The following is a 13,662-nucleotide window of genomic DNA, read 5'->3' as shown; positions in this document are numbered from 1 at the left end:
TGATGCACATTTTTTTTTTATTACAAAAATGGATTTGCTGAACATTCTCTTTGTCATTTGGATTTGCACTTTACATCTTTACAGATAATGTTGTAAAAATATTTTCTTTTGTTTCATATACAGCAGCTAAACATACAAAACAATACCAACGTGAAATATACAGTCATTACAAATCTTTACACCTAGACAAACTTTTTCCTTCGAAATAAATCACAGACACGCATCTCTGTAATTAACATTACTAGTAACATATTTACAATACTTAGTGTGCAAGATAACCCGTTCTTGGTGAGTTTGCTATACCGAGGTCTCGTGCTCCACAGGAGAAACCGCATTTGATGGGAGAAATGTTTCCGTCTCTTCCTCAGTTCCAGCATCCTCCGTTACATTTCCATTTATTTCTTTATGATCATCGATCTGCTAGAAGCAGTTTTGTTACATTAAAATGACCCAATGCAACAATGCATTTTAGTGTAAAACCATGAGACCATCTTACCGTGTGCTCGGGAGGAGACGTACAGCAAGCGCTCGGCTTCACAAGCTTGTGCACAAGAGATCGTGCCGTTCTCATCACAGGATACACTGTGCCAGACGCCACATCATCTCCTTTTGTTGGGCCTTGAAAAAATGTGTAGAAAAAATAAAATAAAACAGCTGCAAGTTTACTGGTTGTTGTGTTTTACATGCTGCTAACAGTCTATGTTTGGAAGCTTGTTTCTAGCATAGAAATAGAAACAGCACTTCTGAGGATTGTGGGATTAATAATCAGAATTGATAGATTAAAAAGTGGCAGAAACAAGAGTGCATGTATTTTCTATTCTATTTCAGTTAGTTGCCAAGGACACTTTTTGTTTGTAAGTTTTTTTTAATCTAATATTTATTATTTAAGCTTATACTTTTATACCAATTTACAATAAGGTTTTGTAAATTTTAAGATATTAAATCACATTAGTTTACATGAACGAATAATAAATAGTATTTCTACAGCATTTTATAATATTACCCAATGTTAATTTCAACATTTAATAAAAATAAAAATGTAAAGTCTTATGTTAAAATTAGTTAATGCACTAACACAAACTATCATCAAAATATATTTTTTAATTAATATTGAATATTTCAATATCAACCAATGTTAATAAATGCTTAAGAATATTATAATATATATATATATATATATATATATATATATATATATATATATATATATATATATATATATATATATATATATATATATATATATATATATATAGCTAAATGTAAGTTCATTTATGTTAGCTAATGCATCTGCTAATGTTAACAAATGGAGCTTTATTGTAAAGTATTAACTGCTTTTTTTTTTATTAACGTGAAGCACTATTTAATAGTTTAAGTTTTGCAGTTTCTACATTCTTGCTGAGCTATTGCTGGGCTTTTGTGAGTCCAACTGTGTTTTCTGGCTCCTTTCTTCAGTGTAAGTGTATCTTGCTCTCTCTAATAAGCGAGCAGTGTCTCGTTCTTCAGGTCAGTGTCTGGTACCAGTCATGAAACTGATGAGGAGTCCGATGAGCACCACGGTGGAGGAGTTGAGTGCGCTGTACCACATGTATGACAGAGAATATAACCCATTCAGCCCTACAGGTCTGCTGGAAGATGAGGAAAAGCATTTCATTACTTCCCTAAATATATACAGTACAACGCATGCTGGCACTGATCTACAAGTCACCTGGCCGCATCGATGACGGTGATGTTTCCAGAGACGGCTGGTACGGTGTTAGTAGAGTTGAGTGGAAGAACTTGTACAGAACTGGGCATCCGAGACAAAAAGCCACCAATGCCAACCCAGAAGGACATGATCAGACCTGCGGCAAGCCCTATTACAGCGCCCTGAGAGGAAAAAATACAAGTAAATAAATTTCCATATTTATGTGGGTGGACTGATGGATGGATGGACGGACAGGAGGAACTTACGATGCTATTTGCACACGGGAAGAAGATGCCGAGACAAAACAGACCAAGCAGCGGCCCACCAACCATCCCGAAGATACTGAGAGCTGCCTTAAAGTGAAATACAACATTCTTAAGATAAAGGTTAGAAAAGGGGGTTCCTTTATTTATTTCTTTTATTTACTCACCTTCAGGCCATCCAATAGGAACAGATTTGGAGAAATGTAGCATTTGCTCACCAGTGGATGCTCTGCAGTGAATGGGTGCCGTCAGAATGAGAGTCCAAACAGCTGATAAAACATCACAATAATCCAAACCGCTCCAGTCCACCAGTTAAAATAAAAAGGAGCATGTTTGTAAAAAAACTAATCCTTCATTAAGGCGTTTCGACTTTAAACAGTCCCTTCTGGTCAAAATACAAGTCCTAAAAAAGTCCATTCCCTATTGTCCTCTCATATTAAAATCCACAGGCATGTTTGTTTAGAGCGGTTTAGGTTTATTAACAGTGCTTGATTTGTGCATATTTCTCACCTGATTCAGACTTTTTCACTGGAGAACACAATACTATGGATTATAGACTCTTCTGGACTAGAACAGTTTGAAGTTAAAACTTCTTAATAATGGATTTCTTACAAACCCACAGCTTTTCGCTTCTCAAGGCATTAACTGATGGACTGGAGTGGTGTAGATTGTTGTGTTTTTATCAGTTTTATCAGTCTGACGGCACCCATTCACTGCACAGGATCCACTGGTGAGCAAGTGATGCAATGCTACATTTCATGCAAATTCATCTACACCTTGGATGGCCTCCAATTGTACTTATTTTACTTAGTGTGAAGATCATTTTAATAATCTAAAGAACCGTTTTCAACTACAGAGAACGTTTTGTTTAACCCAGTAGTTCTACGGATGTTAAAAGTTCTTCATGAAACCGTAAATGCCAATAAATAACTTGGACTTTTAAGAGCATGGAGGTTAATATGATTTAACACAAGATATGTTTTTATTTCTTAACAGAAGTCGATTGCTGCTATAAACGTGCTTATAAAAGCATGCACGCTTACCTGAAGAACTGAACTGTTCATCAAATGGACGACGTAAGCCATAGCCACACATATAATCCCATATGACAGAGCTGGATGAGGAACAGAGGCATGCATTATAAAGATGCTCACTGAGAGCTTCATTTGATCTCTGAGTAAAGGGGAAATCAGATGAAACATATTCTCTAATGTGCATCAGCGGGGAGACGGAAACCATTTCAAATGAAGAGATAGTGTCTGACCCAGGATCTTTGACAGCAGAGTGGCTCTGGCCTCAGTCATAGAGTAATGGGGTTTGATCAGATCCACCATTGTCACCGTGGCTAATGAGTTAAAAGCTGAGGATATTGTACTGTAAAATAAGGAGGAGATACAAATAAATATATTTCTGGATTTTTATTGCATGCTTGTGCACCGACTACTGTCTGTATCTCTTTTAGACATGAGTTTATTATAGAGACAAAAATAGCAGATTTGCATGAATTTAAAATTCGGTCAGTGAGGTTTATTTTTATTCATTTCACTTTTATTTAAAAAGTTTCAAAAGATTTCTATTTAACTTAAATGTTGTTCTTTTGAGCTTTCAATTCACAAAAACAAACAAAACCTGAAAAAAATGTATTATCATTTTTACTTTTCAAAATTGATAATCATAAGAATTTTTTCTTGAGCAGCCAATCAGAATATTAGAATGATTTCTGAAGGATCATGTGACACTGAAGACTGAAGAAATGATGCTGAAAATACAGCATTACAACAGAATAATAAATTACTGTACATATTAACATATTCAAAGAGAAAACAGTCATTTTAAATTATAATAGTGTTTTACAGTATTACTGTTTTTTTTTTCTTTATTGATTTAATAAATGCAGCCTTTGTGGGCAGACAAAGACTTCTTTCAAAAGCATTTAAAAAGCATTATATTATATATATATATACACAAATATAAATAATGAGCTTATACATAATACAGTCATTATTCAAATCAAATTCGTATTTGTCACATACATAACACGATATGCAGTGAAAAGTTTTTACGACTACTTGATAAAAAAAATATTTAAAAAAAATATTTTAGAAAATAAATTATGGGTATAAAAAAGAAAAGGAGGTAAACTAGAATGTACGAAATGTACGAATTTACGATATACAATAGCTACACAGTATATATATATATATATATATATATACACACACACACACACACACACACACACACACACACACACACACACACACACGACTGAATATGACCTGTGAAATATGAGCGCTTCAAGCATCACGCTGTTACCTGAGAGATGCGCTGAACAAGCACGCCACAAACAGTCCAGGAAGTCCAGGGAAATTCTGTAACATGTCCATGACAAAGTAAAGCATCATCTGTGAAGTCAAAACACATCATATATCACTATTTATATCAGGGAGCCCCAAATGATCACGTGTTTCCGCTGCTTCTAACCTGATCTTTGGACGTGATATACTGCTGTTCTAGAGGGCTGTTGTTACCATAGCAAGCGTACATGACCAGCCCCATCAGACAACTGAGCATTAGAGCCACCTGAAGACAGGGAAGCACCATATAGCAGGACCTGCTCGAGAACACAGGATGTTCTGTGATGCACACTTTCATCTGAGAGCCTTAGGGGTGTGTACATGAATGAAAGGAACACTTACATGATGGCTTCTCTCTCTGTGCGGGAACTGAGGTACCTCTGAACCTGAGCCTGGTTCACTCCATACAGAGACAGCATCAGAAACACTCCCCCAACACCTAACGTCCAGAACGTGTGTCTCACCGTTGGGTCGGGATTCAGGCTGGACATGAGAAATGACTTTGAGAGTCAGTACAACAGCATTCATATCTGTAGCACAAACAGAACGGGACGACTCGCATGCATACATCGAATACTTAGGATTCTGGATCCATTTAGTTTCACTGGTGCCTAAAAAAAAAAATGTAAATCTCACAATTGCAAGGGTTAAATTTGACATTTTGAGAAGAAAATCTTGAATTATGAGAAAGTAAGAAAAGTTACAATTAATTTTATTTTTTTTATCCAGTGGCAAAAACAAGCTTTACTTTTTTTTCAATTGCATGTTTACACCTCACAAGTTTTATATCAAGTTAATGCCTTGCATCTGCCAGAACAAAAGTAGGAATTGGAAGATATAAACCCAAAACTTGGAGAAAAACGTGAGTTGTGCTGATGAGGCAGTCTAATTAAATGTGGCTAAATGTAGAAGTTTCTCAAGGTCAAAGCTTGGTACAGAAAAAGCAAGCAGTCATCAGGGATTTACAAAGTCAAAAAATATAAGAACTGAAACTTATAAAATATTTTTTAAGGATGCAAGATATTAATTAAATAAATGTAAAACATTTACAACTTTTATAATAATTCTAGTTTCATCTATATAAAATCATATATATATATATATATAAATCTAGATTTTATTTTTTCTTACATTAATTGTGGCTAGAAAAAAAAAAGCATAATCTACTTAACATAAGTCAATATTTTCTAATGAAATGATTTAATTATTTGCTGTTGGTTTAGTTCAAAAACACAATAAAAACCATCTATTGTGGTCATTTGGCCTAAATATTTTTTCTCATACTATATAAAGTCCATTTATAGTACATCTAAATAAACCACTGCCTAACCTCAAAAAGTTGTTCATTATTATATTTGGGGGTCCTTGGCTTCAAATCATTTGAAAACCCTTTTTTTTTAATAGATGGTGGTTAGATGTGCTGGATACCAGCTGCTATACCATTTACACCATTTAAAGAGAACATACTCGATCCCTGAGATGCGTCCACCATCCCTGACTTTCACCCAGGCATCAGACAGACCACCAGCCTGATGGATGCCCACAATGATGACGGCCAGCTGACCAGTAAACATCACTACTGTCTGGAAAACATCGGTCCAGACCACTGCCTTCAGCCCACCCTGCAAAAACATGCAAAAATAACTTTGAGACATTGAAAACAAAACTAACCAATCAACATGAAAAGACATTTGCGGACCTGTATATCCTGACATGAAATTATAGTCTATTTTTGCATGCGTTTTCAGCATGTTTTGAATCATTTATTATACAGGCTTTTATGGCCCATATGCTATGATAAAATGAAAACATGGAACTCACACTAGGCCCAAACTGAACAAAAACATGCAATTTGATGCAGATGCTAATATATATGGACAAAAAGATGAAATAAATCAGATCATGTTGATCATTTAGATGCCCTATATATTTGCACATCAAATATGATCCAGTGGGCTTCGTAAGGTAAATGGTTAACATTAGATGTTGACATCCATGAAAGGAAATGTTTAAGATGCAAAGCATGCTGAAGTTTACAAAGACAAACATTTAATATCATGCACTGATGAACTGTGCACATTAAGACCAGATGCATGTAATCTGTAAAGTTAGCAACCTTTAACCACTGAAAATCCTCTTACCAGTGCTGTATAAAGCGTGCACACTAACCCAGTCGCCAATACTGCTCCCCATAAATGAAAACCAGTAACTAAAGACAGACATATGTTATTAGTTACAACAGGCAGTCGTATTTGTGTTCATGCATTCATAATGTTAATTGTGTATATTTAACTATATATATATTTGTAACATTACCTGCATTCAATGCAAGAGCAGGTGTATAGATGCCAACACCCATATAAATGACCTGCAAAAATGAACCACACACTAACTCTCTCCATGCAATGCATTAAAAATGCAAAAATACAAATGTATTTCACAACAGAAAGGCTGGAACTTACCATCTGAAAAATAAAAGTAACAGTGCCACAAATCCGGACGGCTTTACAGAAGCGCAGCTCCAAATACTGTGAAGTTAATGAGATATGAACATGTTTAATTAAGCAATCAATGACAAAAGAAAACATTACTGGTGAAATAGCAGTGCCACGATGTTAAACCATTACAAAAACTAAAGGTTCTAAATGGTTTTTTTTTGCAGCGATGCCATAGAAGATTTTTTTGTTCTCCAAAGAACCAGTCAGTGAATAATTTCTTAAAGGAAAAGTTAATAACATTAGCTGAATATTTACTGACCCACAAGCCATCCAAGATGTAGAGGAGTTTGTTTCTTCATAAGAACAGATTTTGAGAAATGTAGCACTACATCACTTGCTCACCATGGGATCATCTGCATTGAATGGGTGCCATCAGTCCAAACAGCTGATAAAAACTATCACCAATAATTCACAAGTAATCCACACCACTCCAAATCATCAATTCATGTCTTGTGAAGTGAAAAGCTGCATGTTTGTAAGAAACAAATCCATCATTAAGATGTTTTTATCTTCAACCTTTGCTTCTGTCTAAAATACAAGTTCATAATACAATAATAAAGCTGTTAAAAAAAAATCCATCCCCTGTTGTCTCTCACATCAAAATCCACCCACATATTAGTTTAGATTGTTTTTGCTTGTAAACGGTGCTTGAGCTGTGCATATTTCACTCCTGATTCAGACAAGTTGACTTCTTCACTGGAGAAAACAATATTATGGATAAAGAACTTGTATTTTAGCAAGAAGAGATAGTTTGAAGATGGATTATTGTGATGTTCAGCTGTTTGGACTCTCATTCTGACGGCACCCATTCACTGCAGAGGATCCATTGGTGAGCAAGTGATGGAAAGCTACATTTTCTGTTCTGATTTCTCATCTACATCTGGGATGGCCTGAGGGTGAGCCAACTATTCCTTTAAAATAACTTGTTTTCTAAGTGTAAAGAACATTTTTGTAATCTTAAAGTTCTTCCTAATAAAGAACTGGAAATATTCCACTGACATTCTTAAGTTCTTAATGGAACCACTGATGCCAATAAAGAACCAAGAGGGTCTTTAGATGATATGCAATATTTTGAAAGGATGTGTACCTGGTAAACACTGGTGAGATGCAGTCTGTAGAACACAGGAATGAAAATATGGGCTGGTATCAGGAGACCCAGAATATAAGAGCAGCCAATAAACCAGTACTGCGTGCCATTGGCGTAAACCTCAGCCGGTGTGCCAATGATGGCCACGGCCGACTGGAAAGTGGCCATGAGAGACAGAGAGAGCGGCAGGCACTTCATACTCCTGTCTGCATACATGAACTCTTGCGTAGTGCTCTGGCGTCCTCCGGTGAAGGCGTAGTACAGCCCGATGGCCATGGAGGCCACCAACAGCAATGCAAATATCACATAATCAATAATAGTGAAGTACTTCTGCCCCGAGGGATCCATACTGAGACTGCAGGCATGAAGCGTGATATTAGAGTCTCCGCTGCGTGCTCAGGACAAAGGTCAAAGCCATTGATCTGCAAATCTGACGACCTGAAACATGTCACAACTGATATAAGAACATATACTTAATCAGCTTACGATTCCATGTTGTGCTAGTATGTTCACACAGAAATGAAAACTCACCCAATCTATTTTCCAAATGCATGTTATAGGTCTGGCTTGTGAATGATTCAAACTTTAATTTTTGACATTTTTAAAGTGGGTCTTTGAGTGAAAATATCAGGCTTCTCTTTGGTGACATTAGTAGGACCTTTCCAATCATTTAGTCCACTTGAAGTTGGTATAAAATAACAATTTGGAGGTATCCAAGCCTTTAGTTTGCTTTAAACTCTCCTTTTGCCTCTTAAAACATTTTTGAGGGACACGCCCACTTCTTAACATCCAACCAATAACTCATATATATATATATATATATCCAGTACCATGATATTAGCATCTATTTTTCTGCTGCAGGACTGCAATGGGTTAATCTAGGATATAGTGAATGCTGAACCAAAATCTTATATGGTGAATGATATGTAAAAATTGATAGCCTGAATGCACTGTAAATCGCTTTGGATAAAAGCGTCTGCGAAAATCCATAAATTTAATTTAATTTAATTTAATTTAAACCACGAGGCACTTCAGGGTTAACAGTTTCTGGCAGTTTGCACAGACGCAACTGGATTTCGGTTTCAACTTTACCCCAAATGCATGGCCCATAACCATAATTTATTTAAAACATTAAATATGTTCACATTTGCTCACTGATTTACCAAGTTTTCCTTATAACAGTTGTCTGTGCAATTTCACTTCCTTGTTTTTGTGTGTAAACGCATGCTGTGTTTCTCAGCGTTCATACAGTGGACAGTGTTTCTCATTATAAAAAGCACATGCTGTGTGTTACATGTTGCTCGTTCTTACCTAAAGCAGTCAATCAGATCAGCTGGAGCTCAAAACACTTCATGTGTGTGATCCGGGGGCCACACAGTGAATGTCAGAGTCTCACTCCTCCCAGCGTTGGAGCTGCCATCACGCCTGAAGGTTACTGAGCCCCTTTATCAGACACACAGCACTTCAGTTTACAATCTAATGATGATCACTGATAGTTATCTTGTTTACCAGCACACATACGGATCTGTTTTTTCTCTACACCTATTTTTGGATGAATATTAGATGAATATTAAATAATAATATTAATACCTGTATTCCAATAAAAATGCAACCACGTGGGGAGAAAATAGAGCGATAAAAGCACAGATTATATTACGTGGCTGCGCAAACAGCGCGCAGCGACGATGCGCTACAGCACTGTTGTGTTAAACTTCCGAGGTCGCGCAGGACACAATAGCGCGCCAGATTTCGATTTAACGAACGTTCTATTTACAAAGAAGCAAATTAGCTACATTCAAAAATTCCCGCGTCAGGAATAAAGTCATGGAAGGCCAGATTGAAACTATGGATCAAGGTAATCATATGATAATCTGCAACCAACTAAACGTGTCAAATATGTTAGAACGTTTAGAAACTTTTCAACGTCTTCTATTTAGACACACTACATTTATTCTGTTATTCTACCATTTTCTATGGGTCTAAAAAAGTTTTTTTACGTGTTGACGTGTTTGTCTGCATGCACATTCAATACAGTTTATCCAGTTCATAAAGAATAAATAGTTAAATTCTTTATGCAGACATAAATGACTTCTATATAATTTTTCGTAATAACCCATGAATGTGAAATCTAATGTTAGTCACAGTAACAAGCTATTGAAAAATGAATATCTTTACAAAATGTTTTATTATTATTTTTATTGATGAAGTTTTAAATACTTTTCAGTTATTCCACAATGTGAAAATGAGTCGCTGTGTCCACACATTTGGCAGTATAAGTGTATTTTCACATTGTCTGTATTTCTATGTTCTGTGATGTGTCAGGTGTTCTGGGTCACCTGATGGCTTTAGAGAGGGAAGGTATGGGACCACAGGACCAGGATGAGTCTCAGAGGTTAGAGATGCTCAAGGTCAGAGCCGTGACCCTCCGTGCCCAAAGAGATAAACTCAGACGTCAGGCAGACGCTGTCAAGGTGAGCTTTCTCATTGACATGAAAATATCAAAATCCAATCTTTATATAGGCGCATAGTAGCACTACTATTCAGAATTCTTACTCTAAATATGTACATGCTTTTATTATCTCCTTATTCACATTGCATGGCAGATCCTGAAAGATAAAATCAGCAAAGATCTTCCTTTGGATGATGCTGATGCGGATGCTGCAGGCGGCTTCATTGATCTACAGAAGTCTTTGTTAACAGCTTGGAGAATGCAGCTGAAAGACCTTCAGCGTGCTCATCACTTAATTGGTAATGTTGTAATAACTAAATCATACTGAGTCCATGACTAGTTGTTGCCTGATCGATTGTGCTATCTTTTTCAGGTGGCTATGATTTGGTAGAGTGTAAGGAAGGGAAAAGCGTGTGTGTGTCTTTTCACACAGCCTTTGAGGGTGTGTATTTGGAGACGTATAACATGGAGCTGGACCTGACTCGCACCATGCAGATCTCTCGCCATAACATCCCCCCGTCATTCCCGCTCGAGAGTATTGCCAAACAGACCCTGCAGAAAGACCTGAAGGCCTTCCTGCAAACCCTGAGCCAGAAACTCAACGCTTTAGCAGGTCGCAGACAGCAGGTCTGCCTCCTCAAGGTATTCAGGCTTCCTGCATTTACTGTAAATATTACATTGCAGTTGTTTGATCAAAAATACACAAAAAAAATGATGTGAAATATTATTACAATAACTTTTCTATTCAAATATATTTTCAAATATAAGTTGTTTCTGTGATGCATATGATACTTCCTTGTATTTGCCACAGGAGCTGGTTGGTTCGGTGGAGGTGATGGAGAGCAATCAGCTGTGCAGTATTCTTGTGCTTATGTGTACAGCACAAGGCGAGACTCCCAAAGCTGTTCTGTGCACACTGGAGTACGGAGATCTCACACAATGTCTGCCGACACGGGTTAGCATCGAGTGTGAAGGTACGGCATATCACAGCTGAACTGATCCTAGATAAGTTCCATTCCTTGTTTACTATTTCTCATTTAGAAAAGAACGTTCCTTTATCTCAAACAGTAAAGCAAGGAGCTTGCAACAGCAAGGTCATGAGTTAAATTTCCAGGGAGTTCAAAACCTGACGAAAAGTGTATAGCTTGAATGCAAAGTAAGTCAATTGGGTAAAATAGATGTGAATATAACAGAACAAATTAATAAGAATGAATTAAAGCTCTGTCATCATTTACTCATTTTGTTCCAAACCTGTAACTTTGGTTAATCTACAAAACACAAATTAAAGTATTTTGAATGAAATCTGAGAGGTTCTGTCCCTCCAAAAAAAGTACATCAAGAGTTTTCTATTTCTTTATGTAAAGGTCAGAAAGACATCATAAAAGGTATCCGTTTGTATCAAATTGTTTAATCCAATGGCTTTAGTTTATCTAATGTGGTGGTTTGCAATGCTTCCTGTGGTTTAATTTTATGACCTTTTTAGATGGATATTATTCTTATAAGGGCTGGAATGAAGTGTGAGATTACAAAGCATTTTTATTGTCTGTATTTCAGTTACATTGTGCTGTAACTATTAAAAAATGTGGGGAAAATATGAATTAAGTTCATAAAATCCTGGTAATTGTTACTGTTTGTCATTTTAATGCATGTGTTCTTCCTGATGTTCAATTGAGAATGAGAACAACAGTGTAATCCAAGCAGGCACTAATAATAATAATATTTTCTTTTTTTGCATTTATTCTTGTAGATAAAACCCTTTCAGAATCTCCACAGTGGAAGAAAAACCAGTCGTTGCTCCTGGAGTCTCCAGCTCATACAGCTCTCCTGACCATGAGGAGGATGGGAAGCATCGCTTAACCAATGTGACAAAATGAACTCCTTCATGTAAATAATGTCCTGTTACAGTGCGGTTCAAACCTGAGAGATGCACAGCTTTACATTCGGAGGTAGATTAACACGTAACTTAAGAGAACTGAGGAAACAAACAACTATTTAACATGCATCATCAGTTCAGAATTCTCTTAATGGCACACAAATGTTCATACATACATTGTCAAATGCTCTATAGAGTTGAGAAAGCTCCTTATTTTCTGTTGTAGTTTTTCTCTCTGCAGTTGTTTTAGTCTTTCTTTATACCGTCGATAATACTCTTCCTGATACATCAGCTCTTTCTGAGAGATGCTGTCGATCAACGCCAGGTCTTTCAGCTGTAGAATGGAAAGCTGACCATTTTCCGAAGCTTTGAGTTTCTCTGTGACTATCCTAGATGAAGAAGAATCGCCTCGCTTGACAGAGAATGATGCTGATTTAGCAAGCCTCTGTTCTTCGTCATCCTCCTCACATGTTTTCACTGAGGATAGAGGTCTGAAAACTGGAGCGGATTTTGAAAAGCGTGTCTCATGTGCATCGTTTGTCATCCTGACCTCTGATATGGCTCTCATTGTTTTGTTAATGGTTGCGTGCGGTTCACAAACCCTTAAATGAAGCAGCCGTTTCTGCTCTTTTAGCACTAGCTCTCGCTCCTGCTCCAGCAGCCTGAGGTTGAGTCTGTATTTAGCGCTGATGTTGTGTAGTTTCCACTGAAGATGGACGTCCTCTTTGTGGTTCAGCTGTCTTACGTCCATGAGACGGCAAGACTTGGGTCTCTTAATGCTTAGCTGTGTTGACATTTTGAGACGTTTCCTGAAAGCAAATCAATGGAACATACAACCAGTTTTTGAATAAGCACACAGATGTAGATTGTTCAAAGCTCAGTTTATTTAAAAAACACACAAGGCTGCTCATATACAAAGTCTTCGGAGCTTCAGTCGTTTAGACCCCGATGAATGTTATTATATATACACAAATATATGTACATTGTATAATAAAGGTAAATTTATTGTACCTGAAACTGCTGCGTGTAGTTTGTTGTTTTAAGAATCTGCTGCTATGACACTTAAACATATAAACAATGTCTTTCATTCCGTCCGGTTTCAAGGTTTTGAATTTCAAAGTAATTCGGTCACATGATCACTATTGTGAATCTAATAACAAAGTAAAGATGGAAGGTTGAACTCTACATAATTTTTAGTAGCTCACAACTCCTTCATTTCTCTTTTTATGAATATGTATTCTAGCAAGATTTCAATATGAGTAGTTTGATGTCTCGTCTCTGCATATACTACAGCTATGCACGTTAGTTGTTTGTAAGTGTTTAGTTGTATTTTTATTTATTTTATTGTATCACCCCCCACTGTGTTCCTTGTCTGCATTTGCAGACATGGATGAAATTATTATTATTGTTGTTACAAATCAGTATTATAATATCCTTTAGCCAAGCAA

At 36.6% G+C, this 13,662-nt stretch overlaps 2 protein-coding genes across 5 annotated transcripts; one reads left to right on the top strand and one right to left on the bottom strand.

Annotated features, from left to right (window-relative positions):
- Window positions 1-9,608, bottom strand: slc5a6b (solute carrier family 5 member 6). Of its 4 annotated transcripts, none has more exons than XM_026230076.1 (17): window positions 9,483-9,608; window positions 9,204-9,335; window positions 7,893-8,330; window positions 6,770-6,835; window positions 6,624-6,675; window positions 6,449-6,516; window positions 5,775-5,929; window positions 4,650-4,790; window positions 4,435-4,564; window positions 4,267-4,355; window positions 3,215-3,324; window positions 2,994-3,064; window positions 1,954-2,040; window positions 1,709-1,869; window positions 1,522-1,628; window positions 497-618; window positions 1-420 (listed from the first exon to the last, which is right to left on the bottom strand). In XM_026230076.1, the coding sequence occupies exons 3-17, from the start codon at window positions 8,238-8,240 to the stop codon at window positions 298-300; spliced, it is 1,830 nt and encodes a 609-aa protein (XP_026085861.1). In that variant the 5' UTR covers window positions 8,241-8,330; window positions 9,204-9,335; window positions 9,483-9,608; the 3' UTR covers window positions 1-297. The 4 variants fall into 4 exon arrangements, with proteins under 4 accessions (XP_026085861.1, XP_026085862.1, XP_026085863.1 ...); XM_026230077.1 differs by having other exon boundaries at window positions 1-417; XM_026230078.1 differs by having other exon boundaries at window positions 1,522-1,625.
- Window positions 9,578-13,229, top strand: cenpo (centromere protein O). The gene is made up of 6 exons (XM_026230080.1): window positions 9,578-9,747; window positions 10,215-10,363; window positions 10,496-10,640; window positions 10,715-10,983; window positions 11,153-11,315; window positions 12,089-13,229. The coding sequence occupies exons 1-6, from the start codon at window positions 9,717-9,719 to the stop codon at window positions 12,196-12,198; spliced, it is 867 nt and encodes a 288-aa protein (XP_026085865.1). The 5' UTR covers window positions 9,578-9,716; the 3' UTR covers window positions 12,199-13,229.
- The last annotated feature ends 433 nt before the right edge of the window (window positions 13,230-13,662 follow it).

The sequence above is a fragment of the Carassius auratus genome, chromosome 42, assembly GCF_003368295.1.
Source record: "Carassius auratus strain Wakin chromosome 42, ASM336829v1, whole genome shotgun sequence".
Classification (NCBI taxonomy): Eukaryota; Metazoa; Chordata; class Actinopteri; order Cypriniformes; family Cyprinidae; genus Carassius; species Carassius auratus.
Note: the sequence above shows the minus strand (reverse complement) of the source record. Positions and strands in the feature narration are given on the sequence as shown.

Coding starts and splice junctions, on each gene's coding strand:
- slc5a6b (XM_026230076.1), bottom strand. CDS start 8,240: ATGGATCCCTCGGGGCAGAAGTACTTCACTATTATTGATTATGTGATA. Junction 6,517..6,623: donor TGCTCTTGCATTGAATGCAG/GTAATGTTACAA, acceptor GTCTGTCTTTAG/TTACTGGTTTTCATTTATGG. Junction 5,930..6,448: donor GCACGCTTTATACAGCACTG/GTAAGAGGATTT, acceptor ATGTTTTTGCAG/GGTGGGCTGAAGGCAGTGGT.
- cenpo (XM_026230080.1), top strand. CDS start 9,717: ATGGAAGGCCAGATTGAAACTATGGATCAAG. Junction 10,364..10,495: donor GTCAGGCAGACGCTGTCAAG/GTGAGCTTTCTC, acceptor ATTGCATGGCAG/ATCCTGAAAGATAAAATCAG. Junction 11,316..12,088: donor GGTTAGCATCGAGTGTGAAG/GTACGGCATATC, acceptor TTATTCTTGTAG/ATAAAACCCTTTCAGAATCT.